This window comes from Cydia fagiglandana, chromosome 15, assembly GCF_963556715.1.
Source record: "Cydia fagiglandana chromosome 15, ilCydFagi1.1, whole genome shotgun sequence".
NCBI lineage: Eukaryota > Metazoa > Arthropoda > Insecta > Lepidoptera > Tortricidae > Cydia > Cydia fagiglandana.
The window spans coordinates 7532018-7556937 of NC_085946.1; the positions used below are offsets into that span (position 1 = coordinate 7532018).

At 37.1% G+C, this 24920-nt stretch overlaps 2 protein-coding genes across 2 annotated transcripts in view; one reads left to right on the forward strand and one right to left on the reverse strand.

Moving 5' to 3' along the window:
• The window catches only part of LOC134671329 (N-alpha-acetyltransferase 38, NatC auxiliary subunit), a 98772-nt gene that overhangs the window by 67243 nt on the left and 6609 nt on the right, over nucleotides 1-24920 (reverse strand). The window lies entirely within an intron of this gene.
• On the forward strand, nucleotides 17494-24122 carry LOC134671084 (uncharacterized). Its single transcript, XM_063528863.1, has 3 exons — nucleotides 17494-17827; nucleotides 20436-20625; nucleotides 23802-24122. The coding sequence occupies exons 1-3, from the start codon at nucleotides 17510-17512 to the stop codon at nucleotides 24116-24118; spliced, it is 825 nt and encodes a 274-aa protein (XP_063384933.1). The 5' UTR covers nucleotides 17494-17509; the 3' UTR covers nucleotides 24119-24122.

Below are 24920 nucleotides of genomic sequence, written 5' to 3' on the forward strand. Positions count from 1 at the left end.
TATTCAACAGTACGTAATAAATTGAACAACATCTGATTCCAATAAGGCCTAGTTTTCCACTGATTTAGCAGTTGTTTTTAAAAACACTGTTGCTTGCGCCATCGGGAAAGCGCTAAGATATGGAGGAAATAGAACTGCGAAACAGTTTCTTATCGCTAAGGTTTTCAAATAAAGCGGGTTTCAAGTTCACTATTTTTTTAGCCTACTTTGGTGTCCCACAGCTGGGCCTTGCTCCCTCCCATCGTTTTCTCCACTCGACCCTGTCATCGGCATTTTCCCACCATTTGGGGTAGAATGCGTCCAATTCGTCCCGCCATCTCCTTTTTGGTCTGCCTAAATCCCGACCTGCACCGTCTAATGTGTTCCGTGCTCGGAGTAATTAACAATGGAGCCGCCATTAACAGGCGTTCCCCTCTGTCGAAAATAGGCGGCCAATGGTCAACCACATGTCAACCATATGTATGGACTGACGTTTATCTGACATGACGTACCTATACATTTGATGTGCCCTTCCCCCGCAAAAAAACGGCAGACTATTTTGTACCGAAAATTTTAGACATGGCGTCTCCGTTGTTAATTACTTCGAGGTTCCGTGTATAGACTGTATAGTGTTGTGTTAACCATATTAACTGATATAAGTATTTAAAATAGCAGTAGGTTATAGGCGATAGGATCGGTTTAATTTACATCTGCCTCTGGCCGACATCGTGATATACGAGGCTCGGCCATCACCGATGTACACCTAAAACGGACAGTACAGTTACTTTTTTGCCAATCAAAATTGAACCATATCACCGAGAGAGATATGTGATCATAAGAGATTAAGAGGAAGCAGTCTAAAAGAGACCGTCATAATCTGTTACTGAGTCCAAGAACTTTACACAAGTTATCATATTGACTTATTTTCACACGACGTTCGTGAAATGACATCGCTAGTCTTGTAATTAAAACGATATGCAATTTTTTTATGATTACTTCTCTTTCGGGTCCACTTTTTAGGGTTCCGTACCCAAAGGGTAAAACGGGACCCTATTACTAAGACTTCGCTGTCCGTCCGTCCGTCTGTCACCAGGCTGTATTTCACGAACCGTGATAGCAGTTGAAATTTTCACAGATGATGTATTTCTGTTGCCGCTATAACAACAAATACTAAAAACAGAATAAAGTAAAGATTTAAATGGGGCTCCCATACAACAAACGTGATTTTTGACCAAAGTTAAGCAACGTCGGGAGTGGTCAGTACTTGGATGGGTGCATGACCGTTTTTTTTTGCTTATTTTTTGTTTTTTGTTGCATTATGGTACGGAACCCTTCGTGCGCGAGTCCGATTCGCACTTGCCCGGTTTTTGTTCACAGTGCACTGTCCGTTTTGGGCGTACGTCCTTGTCGGCCATACGCCCGGTTTTTACACCAGCGGTGATGGATGACACTGACATTGACCTGAATCGATCGCTAACGCCTACTTTGTGAAAGATTCCAACCTTTTTTCCGCAAGTCAGATGGAAAATTAACGGCCTTTTTTCGACGGGTAGCCTTAATTTGGACTCCGTTAGTAGACACTAATAAGTACTTACTAGACTAGTAGTTAGAGCGTATAACCGACTAGAGTCAGACCTAGAAAAGTTTGCAGCGATTTTGATAGCCCACGCAGTGCAAATGTTATTTATACGTCAAAATTTGATAGAAGTTTGTCGTTTAAAATAACACTGGCACTGCGTGGGCTATCAAAACCGCTGCAGACTTTTCTTGGTCTAACTCTAATTGAATGCAGGTTGGGTAGTCAGTATTTTAATGTATAGTCACCTGCCATTATACATTATACAATGAAGGCCACAAAAATATGTGACGCGCTCGTATTGCGCTTCAAATAAGATCATGAGACCGTGTCGTTGCTGGCGATTGTAGGTACATACTTCATGCATAACAGTAAAATTATATATCAAAAACAAAAAAAATACGCTGAAACACAAATAAAAATGTTTTCACACCACCTATTCGGAAAAGAGCTTTTTCTTCCCTGCTAGGAGGGATCAAAGTAACACTTTTTTATTCTAGCACACAATTTTTAAATTTTTTTGCACATAATTTTTTTAGCTTTTTTAAGTAATCTGTTTAAGCATCAGATTGTGTCAACACTAAGCATCAGATTGTGTACACACTTTTTTATTTTCCTCATAGTTGATGTGAAAAGCAGTATGTGTCACACGGTATCAAAATTATTTCGTCTTGGGCGTTAACACTTGAATTCCTCATTACGCTCAGGATTCTACTTTAGAATCCCTCACTACGTTTGGGATTCAATTGTAAAATACATCGCTTCATTCAGGATTCAATGTACGCCCTTGACGGAAATATATAATTTTGATCCCTTGTAACACAAACTACTATTTCTCCTCACTTGCCTGACTTCAACTGTTTTTCCCAACGATAAAAAATATTGCTACCTTCACCTTTAGTCCACTTTAGTAATAACTCCAATGCTTTCTAATCCTAAACTATTCAGTAAGGGCTAATGTCGTTAAAATTTTATTAGTGCCACTTATAGTAATGCGATATTTATGGCGTAAAAGAAAAGGCCCCCAAGTTTATTGTTTCATGGTTGAAACCATGAATAAACTGGCCAATTTATTTGGCCCATAAACTAACTCGAACGCACTGCGGTCGGCGCGAGTTTGACGTGTGTACAATGTACCTTATTCACAATTTAACCGGTTAAACCTGGAATTAACATAGTTACTAATACAATTTGACACCGGGTTAACAGTTTAACCGGTTAACTCCGGATTAGTAGGACGGTGCAAGTGGGGCTTAAAGGTTTATTGTAGCTAATGACATAGGTATTAAGTACATGGACAGTAAGACTTCTCATATTAGGATGAGTCACTTGTGAGAGGGCTACAGAGTATAATTATGTATTGTTTACAATACTTAGGGGTCATCCATTAATTACATCACACGTTTAGGGGGAGGGAGGGGGTCAAGAAAATGTGACATATTGTGACATGGGGGAGGGGGGAGACACAAACTTTGTGACGTCACTTTAACTTCATCAGTAACCGAAAATTTATTTAAATTATTTTATTCGCTGTACATTCAAATAACAAGTTATTAAAACGATAATCGTTTTTATTCGTTTAATTTTCTTTCCTAAGCAGTTTTGGGTTATAAAATTACTAATATTTATATCGTCAAAAATATTTTGATAAAATATGGAATAATTTATTCAATAACAAAACTTATACAAACTATTATTAAAATTAAGTATAGACTAAATAAATTAAACCTAAAACTAATAAAATAAATAAATAAATAAAACTTACCCACCTACCTTAGATCCCCCAGATCTGTCCCCTGCGGAAGTGTGCCCATAAGGCTGGCTACATTCCCACGCTGAATAGCTATGCCTATAAAATATTAATAATACTTAGGTACTTACTTAATTCGATTTGGCGATTTCGTAGAAAAAATGTGACGTCACACTAGGGGGGAGGGGTTTGCCAAATGTGACCAAGTGTGACAAGGAGGGGGGCAGGGGTCAAAAAACCTTGAAATTCGTGTGACGTAATTAATGGATGACCCCTTACTGTCAAAATAAGAATACGTCGAGTCCAGCCCACACGTTCTTTTGAAGCAAAAAACAAACATGTTTATTACTTACTATTATTGGTAGGTAATCAATTTAAACTTGGAAGATATTGTAAGCCGTTTGTCTGGAACGCTACCTGCGTAGCGACACCCTAGCCTAGCACCGTTCCATATCCCAGGCACCAAAGTTGACGCTGGTTATTTTTGTCACTAGCGTATCTAGTTAATTATTATTAATAAAAATTGTATGATATATGATGATCCATTTTGATCGTCAGACTATAGTCTTCGTAGGATTATAGTATACTGACCGAGACTAAATAGTTACCACAAACTTGCCATTTATGGGACTTGCACTTGATACAGGAACTATAAATTTATTATCAAAGCGGTAAGCACCAAAGTATAGTGCAACTGCGGGCGATCTAACTTCACAACTTCATTAAGACGCTAGCGTTTCCAGGGTTAAATTCTGAAACATTAAACATACTACCAAAGTGTGACTACTATCTCCTTTTCGTTCGGTCGAATGGCGACGAAAAGGATGTCACTATTTGAAACTGCAGCTTTCGATAGTCTTAGATGGTGTTGCAGTAATGAAAGTTGGTTTTTCAGATACGGTCGAGCACCCCCCGATGTTCGTCTTGTCAGTGCGCTCCGGATTAGCCTCAACTGCTTCGGTTGGCTATTTTATGTCACCGTAGCTTAGCGAGTTTGATTCCTTGCTGATCCAATCCAACTTCGATATTAGTTCCTAAGTCTTTGGACTTTTTAATTATTGTGATGTTACTTCGAGTAAAATATTTGTGCATTACTGTTGCGATATTACTGCTGCGGCCTTGCCGTGGCCCACTGCCGTGACAGCCCTGTCACTGTAAATTACCTTGATACTCGTAAAATGAGTGACAGATTGAATCGCAGCAGTAATGCGGTTACGAACGTCACTGATTTTACTAAGGAAATTGACATTGACAGCGCATGGCCACAGCAGTCACGTCGCAACACTAATGCAGCTCCAGTTGCCATGCAACGTCACCATTATATAACTATTTAAAATTTTGCCGCCTTAGGTGGTAAAGTTTATTAATATTTATAAATAAACATCACCTTGATGATTCCATCATGGTCTACTGAAGTACTTAATGAAACATTTCTGAACAAAGGCATTAAAAGAATTTTTAGACAAACAAAAGAGCTCGTTTCCGTTATCTCCCTTTAATGAATACCTCTTCGACGAATTCTTTTCGCATAGTTCTGATAAAGAGGAGCTTCGAAACTTCAAATTAAGATTCTTGGAGTTCCGCGCGGGGGAATAAGATTAATGAAGGATGGCACCTGAGGGTCGTCGCTAACGATAGCGCGGGTCAGGGGGGAAATAACTGTTAAAAATAATAAGTGGAAAAATTCTCCCGATATTCTTACTATACCGCTCGACCTATTTGATGAGAATGTTGACTTATGTAACCAAGCGAAAGCTAATGTTATTTTAGCGTTCACTTATTAAAAATGATATGAATATGCGTTATTTAAGGTAAACGTACTGGGGGCCGATTTTTATCCGTCATCTACCAATAATATCTCCACTATTAGGCATTTAAATTCTACTACTAGAATTGAAAACTAGTGGTCAATACCACTAGATTCCCAATTTCTATCGCTCGAATTTCAAAAATAATCATTTCGCCGTTGTCCACCGATTTTCGAGTGACGAAATCGATCGGCCCTCTGGTGCTCGACGCCGTCCCAGAACATGTCATCTTGAAACTTAAGTCATTGTCAATAGAGGTGACATGACAGCAAGGTGTCATCTATTGTGCATTAACCAAAGAATTATATGACAAAGAACAACTCTATATCTTCAAAAGTGTGACCAAAAATGAAATGCAAGTGTGTGCGTAAATTGTCTATGTGAGATCAAAAATAGTGATGTCATGTTACAACATATTAATAATCTGTCGATGTTTGATTGCTTTATCGACTACTTTTTCAAATGTGTTATTTTAAACACTAAAATTCTATGACATTATGACGTATAAATAACACTTGCACTGCGTTTGCCATAAAAATCGTTGCAGACTTATCTTAATGTAACTCTTACTGTGTTGGAAAGTGAAGTTATCATGACACGCTAAACATGAACACCTTCAAAAAAGTATAACAATTGTTATTATTTGAAGTCGGTTATAAAAGATAATATCTTAATGATGTCTTGTGAAGAAATAATTACATAGCTATTAATATACCGACAAGTTATCGATACTGTCATATGAACATTTTGTCAAGCCCTAGCGTAAACTAACAGTTTATGTTTTTATACAAAATATTCTAAATTATTGACTAATATGATAAAATATTAGCACAGAACGGAAGAAAAACTTATAATGAACTGTATAAATCGGCTTCTTACACTTTTTACGCTGTTAATTTGACAAAATATCGCTATGAAAATTTCGCTCGGAATATCATAAATCCTCTGAAATGAGTATTTGCTTGGATTATTTGGCCCTGTGACACTGCAATCCGGCACACTACAAGACACCATCTTCACTGAATTACTTTATTTAATACTTTTCGTCCTAATCCGTGTATATTTTTCAATTTGAAAATTACCGTGATACGCTCTTGGCCGTCCGCGGCCGTCTACAAACTCAAAAGTGGTTACGTTTTCTCATTGGTAGTCTGACTCTTTCGCACTTATGGGATGTTCATATACGTGATGGCTTCCCTTTCGCACACTTAAGCTGTCTGTCAAGCGCAAGCGAATCCTAGGTCTATGGCATTAACATATCGAGCACTAGTAGGTACGTTTACCTTATAACCCATGTTGTATTGCAGTTCATTGGAAGTTGCAAAATTAAATTGAAGATACACACATTTCATTATTCGAAATTGCAGCAGCTGCACTAAAACGCAATAGCCACACTTTCGAGTTCTATTCAGCAAGCATTCAGACGCATTAGAGCGTTAATAAGACAATATGTATGTGTCGCAAACAATAGGAATAATAACAGAGCGCATAATAGCGAATGAGAAAATAGCTCGTTGACTGCCACAGCCTGAATCACAATGCGACAGACAACAATGGCCTAGGACCTACATTCGGCCTAGACTACTGGATAAATGAAACAAAACAAAACACCTTTGGAAAATGAAACGAAAATGTTGAATGGGAGTTTTTAAAAAAGGCGAGAGATTGATGTGCTGCTCGTCATATCTGGCGCTACACGCTACAAAGTTGGGGGTTGCGGATATCAGAAAAGTTTTTGGTAGTCTGATATTTGGCACAGATATTCGACACACTTAAAATGTATACCTAATTTACAATTTATTTGTTAAGTTAGTTTTACTCATTCTTAGATTTATTTTAGTTTATAATTTGTATGTTTAATCTATTGTAATCTAAATGTTTATAATAAATTTACAAGTAAAAAATTGAATATTTGAAATACTCGACGAGCTATAGGTATAATGTAGACTACCTATATTAATTGCCAGTCCAATCCAGGTATTCAGGATAACATGGTTTGGAAAAAAAATACATTTATTACCGCACAATATACATTACAAACGAGTATGAAGGTATTAATAAGAAACCTGGCACCGATACCTACTGTCGTATTCGAACTTTAAGATACGTCAATTAATAGATCTGGAAACGATATGGATTAGATGTGTCAGTGTCAAAAGTGACGTATTTGTTTGAAGAAACGTCACATTGGACACTGATATATCTAATCCATATCGTTTCTAGATCTATTCGTTGACGTATCTTAAAGTTAGAATCGGGCCGTTAGTATCTTCTAAAAGATTTATGTTACATTTATGTAGACACTACAAGTCTTTTTCATGCACTTAGCCAGTAAAAGTCAACAAGAGCCGTACATCAGTGGTCGACAAAGTAAAGTTAGAAGTGCACAGTCACATAGTTTATATGCAGCTCGATGCCGCCGCACTAAAACTGGGCTGCGACTAGGGTTGGCATACGTCAGAATTTGTCCGGACCTCAGAATTTTTGACTCTTTGTCCGGGTTGCGGATTTAGGAATTACCTTATGAAAAAGCGCGGGGGCTACGGGGTCGGGCGGAGAGAAAGGGAAAGGTAGATCCAGTATACATGTCGGCGGCCGATCGTAAGATCAGGCAGATCGTAATATTCCTGTGTAATGTTTTGACGATAGTCACATTAAACCAATATATAGGTAGGATAGGGTTGTTAGGTTGCTTCATATGCCCGAAGGGCAAACTGCCCAGAAATAGGAGCCCGCGTAGTGCTTGGGGCTCCGTCGACTCAGAGAACGGGTCAAAGATTTTCATGTTTCACGATATGCCTAGGAATTTCACGATATGCCTGATCTTACGATCGGCCGCCGATATACATACTGTGACCCGCAGAGCGCAGCGCGCCGCCGGGGCGTCGTTCAAGCTACGCCATAATATCTCTGTTAAAAGAAATGTCAGGATTTTTAGGGTGATGTCAGGATATTTACCAGGACATTTAATTCTTCCATATGGCAACCCTAGCTGCGACGAATTTTTATTACATTGTGCATGTCAACCGTAAACTTTATGGTCGCAATTATTGTTGGTACAGCGGCGATTTATGCGATCACCTCGATGGCGTTTGTGGGGTAGTGTTACACGGCTGTGGTCCATTGGTGAAGCTGGATAAATGGGCCGTATATTTACAAACACCATCAACTCGAAGCCATACTTTAAATTCGTATTTTACCTATAGTATTAATAGATTAGAACGTTTTGAGTAGATGTATGGGAGCGATATGAGTTCACAGTGACGTAACCGTCAAGTAGTTTGAAGGAACTGTATTGGCACCAGATGCTCCAAAATCCCAGTTTTTAATTGTTTGTATTTTCCAGAAGTTTGTAATTTTTTTTTTGTTGTCACAACTTATGTAATATTTTGTAGCATTTTAAAGTTAGTATATAGTCTTACAGACAGGACATCTTACCATATACGCTACTTAAAAACGATGTTTAATAATGTTATGTGGGGTGTGCGATTTTGGTCATGTCTTAGTTGTCATGCCTACAGTGTTTTTATAAGATAAGATAAGATAATTTCTATTGGTACAATACAGGTCTGTACACGTCGGATACAATTTTGTAGGTACAACATACAAAATAAACATTACAAGTATTTATACACAAATATACACAACATAATATAGTAATGTTATCGATTCATAATAGGAGAAAATTAAATAAAGATAAGATAAGATAAGGGATAAATTCGCCTTTGTACTAATGACGAATGTTATTTTTCCTGTTTTGTTTTTTGTACAATAAAGTGTTTTACTACTACTACTACTAAAGATATAACATTATATTATATTACATAGTCATTGTCAGACTTAAAAGTTTTAAGGAATATCACCGAGTTATATCCGCTTAAATATTTAATTTCTTGTTACATTCGGAATTTATTATTAACTTACATAATACCAAAAGCTAAAAGCACCAGCCTCAAAAATATATAGGTAGGTACTACGTACTAATATTCGTCAAGTTGCTAAGCAAAATACCACATGAAGAAGAGTTATCTACGTCCAAAACAAGAAATGCTCGAGACGAGGCACTCGCACCATCTCATTTCCCGAGAAAAACAAGACAATGCTTTTAAGCGATTCGCCTAATGCTAGAGGGTCCACCGCCCGTATATTAACATTTCGTATACTAAAAGACGTTTTCCTTACCAAACTTTAAGAGAATTTTCATAAACAACGCGATGTTGAAGTTAAGGTAATTGAATTTTATATGAAATAAGTAGGTAATACGTTGTTTTCGAGTTGAAGTTTTGTATAAAACTTTGTAAGACCTACACAATTACGCTTCAATAAATAAGGAGCATTATTTAAGTTTTCATTCAACGAAATGTGATCGTTTATTGATACAATATATATTTATTTCCACTTTCTGATAAATTTGATTTTCAGTTTTTAGGTTACAATAAAATTATTGCATTGAATAACCAAGCTGATGTATTAGGAGTTTGCCAAATTGGTTCTGTTGCGTGTTAATTGTATTGCTCTAATTAAATATCCCAATATATTACGTTCTTAATCTAATAATTGACGTCCTGTTTGTCACCGTCACCTGCGATTAATTAAGATTAGAGAGGCTATTAATGGAAAGTGGTGAATACTGGAACTTATTGAAAACTTCTTGAAGCGGTGGTGGCCGAGTGGATATGACGCCCGACTTTCAATCCGGAAGTCGCGGTTTCAAATCCTGGCTCGTATCAATGAGTTTTTCGGAACTTATGTACGAAATATCATTTGATATTTACCACTAGCTTTTCGGTGAAGGAAAACATCGTGAGGAAACCTGCATAATTTGCGAAGAAATTCAAAGGTGTATGTCCCCAATCCGCATTGGGCTAGCGTGGGGACTATAGCCCAAACCCTCTCGTGCTTGAGAGGAGTCCTTGCCCAGCAGTGGGACGTATATAGGTTAACTTATTATTCTCTTTATTCATCTTTCGTCTTAAGTTAGTTTAATTATAATATGAATATAAAAGTAAAATATAAAAACACTATTATTATTATTTATTTATTTATTTATTTAATCTTTATTGCACAAAAGAAAAATCTTATAGTACAAAAGGCGGACTTAATGCCATAAGGCATTAAGTTATTATTATTTGTATGTCTTTTCCATACCTCGGGACCATGGGGTCCCGGACCTTTGGGAGGCGTACGTGGGGCCGAAGCCAACAGCGCAGAGGCCCTTATTATTATTCTCTTTATTCATTTTTCTTCTTAAGTTAGGTTAATTATAATATGAATATAAAAGTAAAATATAAAAACACTTACAAAATTATTATTATTATTTGTATGTCTTTTCCATATCTCGGGACCATGGGGTCCCGGACCTTTGGGAGGCTTACGTGGGGCCGAAGCCAACAGCGCAGAGGCCCTTTAAGACACTTTAATCTAAAAGCAAGGGATACACGTGGCGGATACCATCCCCGAACGCACAATGTGATACATCCGGAGATGGTCCCCGCCAGGTGCAAAGACTATTGCAGTGCAGCACTTTTGTGCTGCGATGGGAACTAAGGTCATGGGCTATAGATTTGAAAATTGGATGGACTGGATAATGGGCTATGGGAGAGACAAGCGGACACCTGCCGTGACAATCAGTCTCAAAATTGTATAAGACAGGTGGTGACTCGCCAACTCATTGAGTGGGCCCCGCAATGGCCGCACGCACAGTGCGACAACAGGGCAACACTTCATAGCCACTCCAAATGGCTATGAAGTTGTTGAGAGGTGAGTCTGCGGTAGCCAGATCCCGGTAATCCGTTCAAGGGCCGCCGGCGTTATGACATTTTACACTTCCAACCTGGAGCATAGGTCCCGCTCTTGCGACTCCACTCTGGCCGGCCAATCAAGGCAAGCACAGAGGCGAGGGCCAGATGACAGGGCCCTCTGGAATAGGGGTCCGCGGTGTCGCCACTCACCGTCAGCTCGCCACAAGCTGCCCCCGCGGGGTTATTATTATTATTATTATATTGAAAACTTCTTTATAGTAATGCGATTAAAAAAAACCAAACTACTATATCGCTAGATTATAGATTCGCGATGGAACACAAAACTAGATTACCAAAGAATAAGATGCATTGACCTGTCCAGCCGTATCTCGTCGAACATTGATTACTTCGCAATCAAGGGGACTTCTCAATTTTCTTATTGATAATTTGCATGTTTATGGATTCTTGTAGGCGCTATGTAAATTCACACGTCTGCCCTCATGATTTATACTGTAACGAACAACATGAATCACTAGATATCGTGACTGCACGTAATTGCATTGCCGGTCGAATTAATTTCTTCAGTTAGTATTTTATGATACAGTTTTTGTAATTGATTCCGTGGCGATATCAATAAGTTTAAGCACTTTCACGGGTGCCATTTATTTGTTGTATTGAATTTTGACACGTTTTTTATCTTATAATTTATTTTTAAGTGTTTAATTATAAGAAATTTAGTATTAGCATAACTAATTTGTAATTTACAAAAGTATATTGTGGGCGACAGCCGACCCGCGGAGCACAACTGTACATACTTATTCCATAGATGATCCTAAGTTTTGAATCCGATACTTAAGTTGTAACAGCTAACAATAAAGATCTTGATCGACGTAGGTAGCCTAAGATCTAGGTAGACTATGTATTATGCCTAAGTTGTAATATTATTTGAGACCTAACTGAACCGTTAATTTAAAATAAGTACTAGAACCTATCTCTATCCCAGCCATAATAAGAATGAGCCCAAATTTGCCTACATTCAATTTATATTTACGTGGTGAACCCATTCCACGGCGAAAGACAGCCCTTTCGTTCTGTAATTGGTCCACAGTAGAGCGGAAGAGTGTGTGTGTAAATAGGTAAACAAATGGTATTTTCCCCAAAATAATTGGGGAAAAACTTTGGTACTCATACCTACTTCAGGTTTAGAACTGCGGCTAGAAGTATGTATGACAAACATTGTGGAAAATGGTAAAGGTTATGATCTAGGTAAAATCTAGACTCACACTTTTCTCCTCGAACCGTAGGACAAGCATAACAAATGTCATTCTGGCAGACTTTGGCTCATTAAATTAGATCTTGTAGCTAGACCGTAATCATGCACTAGTTTGAATTATTACCAGTATATAGAACGTAGTTAGACGCATCTAAAAACATATAGTTATATAGCCGAACGATTTAGCTTAAAGTAGGAAACTTAGATTTATACCAAATTGAAAGACAAAAGACTGGAGCAGATACGTCTAAGCTGGGTAAGTAATATAAGACATAAGAACTTATACTATAATATTCATATTATATACGCTCATATTGTATAAGTTTGTTTTGTATACCGTTCAAGGTGTATAACGAACGTTAGATATAACATCAAAATATATACTTTTGTTAAGTAAACCGTTATTTAAGTATAATATCATTGTATATAATGATCATTATGTATAACGTTCATAATATCTCAGATTTATAATGTATATTACTCAAAACATCTAACACCAAAATGCATAATGCTCATATTGTATAACCTAACCTACTTTTCTGGCAGCAGTTTGTTTTCTATTGGGGTCGCAGTTCTAACCTAACCTAACCTACTTTTCTGGCAGCAGTTTGTTTTCTGTAGGGGTCGCAGTTCTAACCTAACCTAACCTACTTTTCTGGCAGCAATTTGTTTTCTGTAGGGATCGCAGTTCTAACCTAACCTAACCTACTTTTCTGGCAGCAGTTTGTTTTCTGTAAGGGTCACAGTTCTAACCTAACCTAACCTACTTTTCTGGCAGCAGTTTGTTTTCTGTAGGGGTCGCAGTTCTTACCTAACCTAACCTACTTTTCTGGCAGCAGTTTGTTTTCTGTAGGGGTCGCAGTTCTAACCTAACCTAACCTACTTTTCTGGCAGCAGTTTGTTTTCTGTAGAGGTTGCAGTTCTAACCTAACCTAACCTACTTTTCTGGCAGCAGTTTGTTTTCTGTAAGGGTCGCAGTTCTAACCTAACCTAACCTACTTTTCTGGCAGCAGTTTGTTTTCTGTAGGGGTCGCAGTTCTAATCTAACCTAACCTACTTTTCTGGCAGCAGTTTGTTTTCTGTAGAGGTTGCAGTTCTAACCTAACCTACATTTCTGGCAGCAGTTTGGTTTCTGTAGAGGTCGCAGTTCTACCCTAACCTAACCTACTTTTCTGGTAGCAGTTTGTTTTCTGTAGGGGTCGCAGTTCTAACCTAACCTAACCTACTTTTCTGGCAGCAGTTTGTTTTCTGTAGGGGTCGCAGTTCTAACCTAACCTAACCTACTTTTCTGGCAGCAGTTTGTTTTCTGTAGGGGTAGGAGTTATAACCTATTTAGTATATCATACGCTATTATATTTTATAATCAGTATACTAAAAGATAGTATATACTATGATCGATATACGTTATGTATGTTATATAAACTGAATTTAGAGTATTTGAGTGTTATATAAAAAGTCATTATACAAAATGAGTATTATGTTAATTGACCGTTATTCCTGATAAAAATATTGATTTTGATGTTATAGCAGACGTTCATTATATCTTGTGAATGTATATGAAATTATATATTATGTAGTTATATCTCGTGGGACGCACCCGTCTAAGCTTGTGCATTTTTACCAAACAATATTAGCCAATCACAATGGAGAGACCGAACGCGTTAGTTGGTGCGACGGAGTTCTAACAATGTCGCGCGCCAGTAATTACCGTAAAGAGAGCCGCTAACACTCGATCGTCATTGGCTATAATTCAGTGCTCGAAATCATACAAATACGAGCGGAGCAGGAAAATCTAGTTAGTTGCTATCCCTGACCCGAAGATGTAACACGTGAACCTACGTGGCCTGACCCTAGGCTAGAACCTAAGCCTAAACCTAGTTTAGGGTCAATTTTTGAAGAGGGTATTTTTTCGACATTTGTATGGCAATTTTTTATTTTTGAAAAATCTGATTTATATTCATCGTTTTAGGAAGGGTTCTTAACAACAAAAAATATACTGTAGGAGGCACCTCTGTACTTTTTATAGTTAGCTAGATATGGACGTTTAAAGATCGACATTTGTATGACACTATTTAGCCATTTGTAAGGCGCTTTTGACATATATACGGCATTTTTTCGACATTATATGGCAGTATCAACATGTATATGCCACTATTTATTATTTTTGTTGCATTTATAAGACCCTGACGACATATGTATAACACCTTCTCGACATCTGTATGGCACTATGTCGACATTTGTATGCCACAATCGACATTTATACGGTCAAAATAGCCGTATAAATGTCGCCATACAAATGTCGCGACATGTCGCCAATAATATTTTTTAGCGATATTTCCTACACAATACAACAGATTCACTTATTTATTTTACTATATATTTTAACACTATATTTGCAACTATTATTATAAAAGAAATATTTTTATTCCAACTATGTACCAATGTAACCAGCGTCCATACAAATGTCGTTGTAGTCGTACCAAAATATATCGAAAGAGATTTTTATCTGTTTTTAAATAAATTAAACTGTTTCCGGGTTTACATTTGATGTCAATCGATGCCCAACTAACCGCACTCTTGCGTTGTAAATTTAATCTAACCGTTATTCAATAGACAAAGAAGATTATAGGGGGTATATTTAAGTCATAACAAAACAGGTGCCGCGCGGGACAGCGATAAAAAGGCTTCCCTTGTTTTATTAAATAACGCATTAATTTATCAATATGATTAAATCAATTCTCTAGAAAATGCTCTTTATAGAAATACAAAGTTGTTTATAATACGTTGTCTACATCCAAAGTTATGATTTTTTTTTATTGCGCGATGCTGCCACTGGGACACGCGAAAAACGGCAAATTTCGCCGTTTTTGGAACTTCAAATGCGATTTTGTCAGGACCAAATAATATTTTTGATACAGTTGTGCATGATTTTTAAAGCTTATAATACACTGAATGAAAATATATACATACCCAGTCTTTTAGTCCTATGGACTTCGAGTTTTAGCCGTGGGACAGCAAAAAATGCCTATTTGAAAATTTAAGTTGTGCTCCAAGACCCGAACGAGTAACCACGCGAACCGACGTGACCCGATCCTAGGCTAGAACCTAAGCCTAAACCTAGACCAGGCGGCTTAGCACGGTGGCCTTTTTATCGCTCGTCACCATGCCTGTCACGTTCTAACAAGTATGTAAGTGCAAAAGGGACGCGCATAGTGATAGTCGATAAAAATGGAGCCGTGCTGCGCCCGCAGGTGTGATCCCGAACCTGAAACGCGAACAGTAAACTCATATTTAAGTGAACCTTGTGAACAGTTGTGAACCTTTCAATAAGAACCTTTATATAAATCAGATCCTGTGTTTATTTTGAACTTTCTCTTACGATCCGAACCTGAGCGAGCTATCGTAGATGTAACTGTAGGCGACCGTCACCTACATATATCGTTAAAGATATAAAATTAGCACTTAATTATAGTAGGTAGGTACTTAGAGTTGTAAAACTTTACTTCTTAATTGTCTCGTCAACAGCAATTGCATGCTCAATAAAGTAGATATAGCTAAACCATTAAAATTATTATAGTCGCGCAGAGTGCAATATAACTGAAACTTTAACTTATGAAGAAAAAGTAATTCAAATTAGCTGCAGAAAATTTTCTAGGAACAGACCGCCACTTTCCCTATGAACTTAATGATTTCCCTGTAACTATGAATGAATAGTTGACATAAACACAACGCAATGCCGCTCTGTCACTTCTAGTCGCACCAAAAAAGCAAATCCATGTTCCATTGTAATAAAATGTAATGATGGTAGGTGAGGAAAGGTTACTTTGACAGAGGATACTAAACCCAGAGGAAAAGTAATTCTATCCCGGATTATGACTTTATCCCGAAATTAACCATTAAAAATAAGGTTCCAGCGGTCGTTTTGCTCGGACTTTGAGGGCAATTAAATGTTTACTGCTATCTTAATTAGCAGTCTGGTAATACTACCTACATGAATTTAGTGGTGGGTAATGGTTATGAGAATTTTGAACTAGTACAGCATACGTGGAACCAACCGCTAGAAGCTATGTAGGTACTACATAAATATTATACCGTAAAATGGGGTGAGTAGGGTCAAAACTGAAATTCAAACCTCGATAACATTTTATTTTTACATATGAAAACTGAATGGTGTATATAATAAGTGTTCCGGACGTTTGTATTTTAGTTTTTATTTTATTTTGGATAGTTTCATTTCATAACTTTGACGACAAAGAGGAAAACCCACCTCACCCTGTAGTGCCTCGTATTTGGGGTGAGAGGGGTTTTCATACAAAGGTGATTTTGGAAGATTAATGGATCGATTTTTTTTTATTATGCGTACTACTATAGCTCCATTTTAAATTGGAATACATTATTTTTGTAACAGTAGCCATAGAATCCCTTGTCACCTCCCTCTTAAACCTTCTCTCCCCATTCATAACCCATCTCTCCCAGCGAAACCTACTCACCCCGTTTTACGGTAGTAAAAGGACGCGCAGCTATAAGTATCCCACCACGAATATTCAATGTGGCGATGAAGGCAAATGTGGTAGTAAAACATTTTTAAATCAAAAATTAAGAAGGTACAACGCATGACCGAATAAATACGATAGGTAAATATTATATATACAACTCATACTGTGTTAATATTATATAATTATGTATTAACCTTAGATGTATAAGATAATCATGTAATTTAGATTAAGGTAATAACGTTGAAAATGAATGCCTCATTTCGCCGTTAAACGTAAGTATGGCTGGCGAACCTAATATAAGTTTAAAATGCACAATAATTAAAATTACCATACTTTACTGAAAATAAATAAAAAAACATATGTAGAATTTAAACATGGGGTAACCATATTGCAGGGAACGCCATTAATTTTGTAGGTTTGTTTATTTACGTTTTGCCATTCATAATAATTTGGAGTGTGACAACCCCATTGTCTACGGGTTTTCAATCGGTCAACTCAGGACTGAGGGCTACTGGAAGAAGTCCGGCCGAGAATTGCATCAGTCAATTTAGTGCTAATAGGAATTAAAAGAAAATCCCATCTATCGTGATCGGTTTATTAATCCGATAAAGAAGAAAAAACGTCGAGCAAAATTAGACCCTCAGTCCTTGAAAAAAGGCTTATGTTATTTTAGCTAACATATACCTTTTGTTAACTTTATCATATTATTCACGGTTTTATCTTTTATCGAAGAGACGTGAGAAATATATCAGGCGATAAAAGATGCGTGCATGATTTAACTGTTTTGTACCAATATTTACTTAGTAATAGTGAAAACAGGTTGAATTTCGGTATTGTTTAGTAACGTATATTTTATTGTATTGATTAAATAATATACGAGTGATTAATGTTTCCAATGGGGACCACAAATGATAGGACGCCTATAGTGGACGAAATGGAAACCGAACATGACGAAACGGATAGTGCCACAACAGCTCATAGAAATTCAGTTCCAGTTTCGAGCAATCCCGAAGTATCAACAACTTCATCGATCTCGGCATCTTTTCACATACCATGGAATTTTGTGCGATCGTGCTCTAACACAATGGTGTATACACTGTATACTCTGATGGGTGGCTGTTCGTTTGTGACTTTGTGGTTTGGAATGAAATCTCCGAGCGAAATGACAGTTTTTCAGTGGCATGTTGTGCTTTGCATGATTGGGGTAAGTTCCCGTTTATACGGCAGTATCACTTAGTATTAATTTATTAATTCTTCTAAGGATAGTAATCTCATCAGCAGTGGTAAGATAGGGATATGATATGATCGATATCAGTCACGATCGCGATAGTTTTAGTTTAAATCCGCCAAGATACGTGAAAAGGGGCGTAACACATCTTGCCAATATGTTTTTTTAAAACAAATGTTTCTAATCTAATGGCATGTGTGATAAGCTTTATCTTACGCTTATGACACATGGGTTGCATTTTTAACCGACTTCCAAATCCCAAAGGAGGAGGTTATCAATTCGGTTGTATGTTTTTTTTTTTATTTTATTTTTTTTTATATTTTTATTTTTATTTTTTATGTTTGTTACTCCATATCTCCGTTATTACTGGACCGATTTTGAAAATTATTTTTTTGATTGTATGTATATGCATACAGATTGGTCCCGTTTTTGTCAAAATCCAGTTCTGATGATGGGATCCATGAGGAATCGACGGAACTCCTCAAATCTTAAAGGCATACATATGGTGATTTTTGTGTTTTTATTAACAAATCAAGCATATACATTCAAAAACATGACATTTGATGAAGTGGAACTGCTGATGATGATCAGAACGGAACTCTTCAACGACGCATAGTTCACCTTTGGCGATTTGTCCTCTTCGTTATGTTTGTTAAGCAAGTTAAGTTTTTAAGCCACAATTTTATCAAGCTTGAGTTCTGATGATGGGATCCATGAGAAATCGAGGGAACTCCTCAAATTTTAAAGGCATGCGTATAGAGATTTTTGTATTTTCATCAGAAAATCAAGCATTTTCATTAAAAACTGTCGCATTTGATGAAGTGGAACTGCTGATGATGATCAGAACGGAACTCTTCAACGACGCATAGTTCACGTTTGGCGATTTGTCCACTTCGTTATGTTTGTTAAGCAAGTTTAGTTTTTAAGCCACATTTCTGTCAAGCTCGAGTTCTGATGATGGGATCCATAAGGAATCGAGGGAACTCCTCAAATCTTAAAGGCATACGTATATATTTTTTTGTATTTTCATCATAAAATCAAGCATTTACATTAAAAACTGTCGCATTTGACGAAGTGGAACTGCTGATGATGATCAGAACAGAACTCTTCAACGACGCATAGTACATGTTTGGTGATTTCGAATTTCGATTTTGACTTGGACTGGGACCCGGACTCATACCCGGATCCGGTTCGGACCCGGACTCGGACTCGGACTCGGACCCGGACTCGGACCCGGACTCGGACCCGGACTCGGACCCGGACTCGGACCCGGACTCGGACCCGGACTCGGACCCGGACTCGGACCCGGACTCGGACCCGGACCCGGACTTGGACCGGAACTCGGACCCGGACTCTGACTCAGAGACCCGGACCTTGACCCGGAAAACCACTATGATACCTAAACTAAATAAACCACTATGATTACCTACCATAAAATGTGGGTATGATGATGCCAAACCCCTCCCGCTCAAACTCCCGTACACCGCACCGCATGCGCCGTTAAGTGGGTTAGGTTAGGTTTGAACTGCGATCCTCACAGAACCGAACAAAAGTGGGTTAGGTTCGGTTAGAACTGCGAGTCTTACAGAAACGAAATGCTACTAGAAAAGTGGGTTTGATTAGGTTCGAACTGCGATCTTCACAGAACCGAACTGCTATCAGAGAAGTGGGTTAGGTTAGGCTAGATAACTACGACCCTTACGGAAACGAAATGCTACTAGAAAGTAGGTACTGGTTTTACCTCCTTTTCTACATAGTGCACCATCTACCATAATCTTTCACCGGGCCCCATAGAAGTCGGTTTTTATTTTCTTAAAAATTATCTTTAGAGCATTTAGTAACTGGAGACGTCATAGCTGTCATTTTCTGTACAAAACAGTCTGCTGATTTTTGCGGGGGAGGGGACGTCAAATGTATTGCTATTTCTACATGATTTATGCATAACGTACAAATAGCCATGTCAGTCCATACAAAAGTTTGCACAATTGTGCAAGGTTTTCGGCAGAGGGGTAAGCTCTTAAAGATGACTCCAGTTATTAAATGCTCTAAGGCATTTTCATATCTGAACTTCTAAATCACACATTTCCAATGCCGAGGTCATTGATCTAATGAGCTTGTTTGAACCTGGCCTCCGTCGCATAATCATTGTCATGCTCGCCACCACACCGAGTTCGCGGAATGTGTTTGACTATGCGTTGATTAGTTTCTACCCGCAACCACATAACTGTACCTACGTTACAGAGACACGTACATTAAGAATGATTTCTGTCTAGACTGATTAGGCTTTCAAAACGATTTTGTTTTCTACTGTGTTATTGGAGTCTTATGTAACATCCGAAGAAATTAACCCACCTCACCACCAATCTAGAACCTATAATAAATAATTACTTTTTTTTCTGATAACTTTGCTCATATGACCTTTAGGTTAATGTTGCAAACTTCTATGAAATTATGACAACACTGGCACTGAGTGTGCTGTCAAAATCTCTGCAGACTACCTTGGTCTAACTCTACCAACCTAATTTAAAATTAGGAGTTCCCAAACGTTTTTCTGTTTACACAGCGCAATTGTGCCTGATTTCAGTACCAACTTCTTATGCCGTACGCGATGATTTGTCTTCAAAGTGACAGCTGGATGTCAGCACTGTCGTACACGCACCGTCGCCGTGCCCATTGGATAATGCAACTGCTGGGGTCAATATTGGCCTTCGTCGGCTCTGTCATCATGTCGGCCCACAAGACTATTAACTTTACCTCGCTACATGGAAAGTTCGGTAAGGTTCGGTGGCCTTGAGCACTACCTACAATAAATGGGGTTGGCAACTTTACTGTCAAAGGTTTGCATAGATGGCACCATCATAGCTTGCCTCTTTTTCTATGAGATTTGGCTTAAATGGATGGCATCCAGGGCATAAAATTCCAATAAAAAACAAAAATTTTATACATTTCTAGGGATTGTCAGGCTATGCTGGCGCCATCTGCTAAATTACTTCTTATTGTTAAGATTTTGAATCTTTGGCGGTAAGAATTTAATAGCGAAATTAGGTTGAACCCGAAATGGCTTCGTTATTAATAGTCTGTATCTGTACAGGTCGAATACTGGCATGAATGTAATGAATGAGTCTATGAAAATATCTGTGTGTGTAACACATTAACCTGTGGCTTTGACTGTATACCGATGCAGTACGGTTACCATCAGTTTGTCACTGACTTAAACGCCGTCGAGAACGTAATTTACTTTCTATACATCTCCCTCGCACTCGCATATTAGTGCAAACGGGATGTATAGAAAGTAAATTACGTTCTCGACGGCGTTTATGTCAGTGACAAACTGATGGTAACCGTACTGGTGTCGATGAATGTTTCGCTAATTTCATTCGTGCCAGCTTTCGTGAATCAACCTTGTACCTACCTAGTCGTTTCGATAAAATGCATGTACTATCTTTATTTTAATTGACACTGAAAAGGTTTGATACCAAAATTAATGCGTTTTGCGAATAAATTGAACAATCTCCGAAAATCTAATCAATTTACGTTTATCATCAGTTCAATGACTTTTGGAAAAATGCAAGTACCTAAGTATTATTTTTAACTTATGTAATCACATTTTACAAGAACGGAATATCTGAATTTACATTTTTGCCATTGATTTCGTTAAAAAATTCTCAGGCATCGCTAAGTTATCAGAAGAAATTTTAAAGAATGGCTCAAAGTAGAAAGGTCCGGGTCTTGACCGAAGCGTCAGACACTTCGGTTTGATAATGTGTGACGGGGATCACGTGATGCTCTCTATAGAAAAGTATCGGACACTTCGACACAAACCCGGACCGTTTAGCTTGAGTCGTCCTTAAGATATCAATCAAATGGTTCTTTCTTTATCTACAAATTCAAGATTGCATTATTTTTGTAGCAACATGCAATCGCACATGTAATTACACACGTACTAATGATGGTATATTTAATTATCTTATCGATATTATTGTTGTCTTTTTTAATCTGTGTGATAGCATGTTATTTTTGTTTAGGTTTTTTTACTAATAGGGAATATTACTCAAAACTCTGCGTAGAGGGCGCCACTAACTACAATCCATCATAATTTGAGGGTCTACCGCGAAACAAGAAAATTGAAATTTCGTTATCTAACCTCTCTATCACTCTTGCATAGGTATTCGAGCGATAAAGAGGCAGATAACTAAATTTCAATTTTCGCGTTTCCCGCCTTGATGAATTAATACCATATTTTATTATTCGTGAAAACTTGTCAAATAATAGTGGCACATTATGTATAAAGTTACTTTATGATTTACGATAGGCGCTAGTGCTGCACTCTGGTAGCAGAACATTGCAGTAATTCTTCTCCAATTAAGCATTCCAATCGATTTTATGTCTAGTTTTATCATATCGGTTTTTAATCATGAAGGATTACGCGATATTAATAGACTGATATTACTCTATCAGTCAATAAAATCTTAATATGTACATATTACATTTCCTAGCCTCGTGCCGCCCAAAGTACATTAGAATGTACACTCAGTTTCGAAGGAATGTCAACCTTAATTAAAAACAAAGTACCGTAAAAGGGGGTGAGTAGGTTTCGCGGGGAGAGGTGGGTTATGAATGGGGAGAGAAGGTTTGAGAGGGGGGTGAGAAGGGATTTTAAGGCTACTGCTACAAAAATAATGTATTCCAATTTAAAATGGAGCTATAGTAATACGCATAATAAAAAAAATCGATCCAACAATCTTCCTAAATCACCTTTGTATGAAAACCCCTCTCACCCTAAATACGAGGCACTACGGGGTGCGGTGGGTTTTTATTTTTATCGTCAAAGTTATGAAATGGAACTACCCAAAATAAATTAAAAACTAAAATACAAACGTCTGGAACACTTATTATATACACCATTCAGTTTTCATATGTAAAAAAATAAAATGTTATAGAGGTCTGAATTTCAGTTTTCACCCTACTCACCCCATTTTACGGTAGGTAATTTCATTTCTTCGAAAATTATACGAGACAAATGAAATGCTCATGTGTTTCGAATAATTTTCGAACAAATAAAATTCAACTCAATTGTAAATACAAGAAGATTCTAACTTTCTTGGCTATAATTTTGTATGGTGGGTGGCACGAGGCTAGATATTTTCACGTATGTTGTAGTTTACCCTGATTTAACCTATTCCATCGGTTATTATAGTAGGTATAAGCATATATACAGGGTGAAAAGATAAGTGGGGCCCTGGTGAACTACCTTAAATCCTTAAGCTGGCTCATTTTACTTAAATGAGACATTCCTTTATTTTTAAAAAGTAACAAAACTGCATTCAAAGTATTTTTCTTTTTTTCTTCAATTTGGCTTGTCTAAAAAAATCTTAAGTACCAAATTGATTCTATGGATATTTTGTACGACAGACGAGTGTAAGACCTAATGTTTCTTGGATAAATGTTATCATTAACATTAACTGTATCGACTAGTAGAATAAAATTGCAAGTTTTTATTTTTTGGAATTTATAGTCGGTTCGAGTCCCGGGCGAGGCAATCGAGTTTTAGAAAATCTTTGAATGCAGTTTTGTTTCTTTTTAAAAATAAAGGAATGTCTCCTATAAGTAAAATGAGCCAGCTTAAGGATTTAATGTAGTTTCCCTCCAGGGCCCGACTTATCTTTCCACCCTGTATATTAATAAAATGGTATAATAACATAGTATAATTATATATTGACACATAATAATTATTCATAAATACGAGTAGTATACCTAGACGACCACACAAGTTTTAATATAGATTATAGATGATAATTAGAATTAGGTACACACAAAAGATATCTTCTGAATATTTATGTAATACCTAAGAGAAACATGCCTCTAAAATAGTTATTGACAACATTTTAAATATTGCTTTGTATTCTATCGTCCCCCAATATTAATACTTAGTTAAATTGTATTATTCTAGCTTTGGCGGCCCTCCTCTTCACAATCGTGAGCCTCGCCAACGGAGTCGCCTCACTTTATACGAGGCAACTACGCCGCTACATGCCTCCAAGAGTTTCCATGCTCTCGCATTCACTAATTGGCACTTTAGCTTTCTTACTATCTTCAGTTTGTCTTATTTACGGATATGTGAAACACTCGTTTACGGAATGGGCATCGCAGGAATTTGCTTATGTTCTTGTAACTATAACTTGTATCTATACTTTTTTGATATGTTTTTCACCGATATATAAGGTGTCTAGAATTTGTTTTGAAGAGATTAAGAGCAAGATATTTTAGTAAGTCATTGTGTACTATTTTGTATTTTTTTATTTTCTATTGTGTATTGTATCGTGATTATATCCCTACAAATATTATGAAAGGGAAAGTACTCACGTTACACAGCTTAATTACTCACGTTGATACATTTTGGTATAGACATGGAGATAGTTTGAGGCCCAAGGAATGACATAAGATACTTTTAATCAATCATCATTCTCATCATCAGCAGACGAAGTCGCGGGCAGAAGTTAGTTTGTCTATAAATTATTAGTTAGTGTAGTGCGGACGTGACCGCATTTATAATAAGGTTTTTTATTTATTTCTAAAATATACAAGTATGTTTTACGTCATCAAATTACGATAATAAAGGTGAAAAAGTTAGATTATTGATCTCAAAAATATACGATAAAAAAGAATTGTCGTTTTTAATACTATGATAAGATGATAATACGTACTTAATAACTAAACATTAAGATAAGATAAGATTTTATGATAAAATTTATTCATTTATACGATTTTTATAAACTTATGTTAGTTTGTTTTTTACAGTGCTTATAACAGTGAATGAAAAACAAATAAATAAAATGACCTCGGACACTTATGCTTTTAAATTTTGTCCTATTCAAAAGTGTACAATATCTCCACGCAATATATTTGTCATATTAATATTATATGGCAGGCGCACCGTGGTACACAAAATAGAGTCCGGAGTCTCGGTCAAAGGTCTACACACTACTGCGAACATTGGGCCCCATTCGGATTTTGAAATAGACATCTATTAGATATCTTTTAGACATCACCAAGATACGATAACGATATG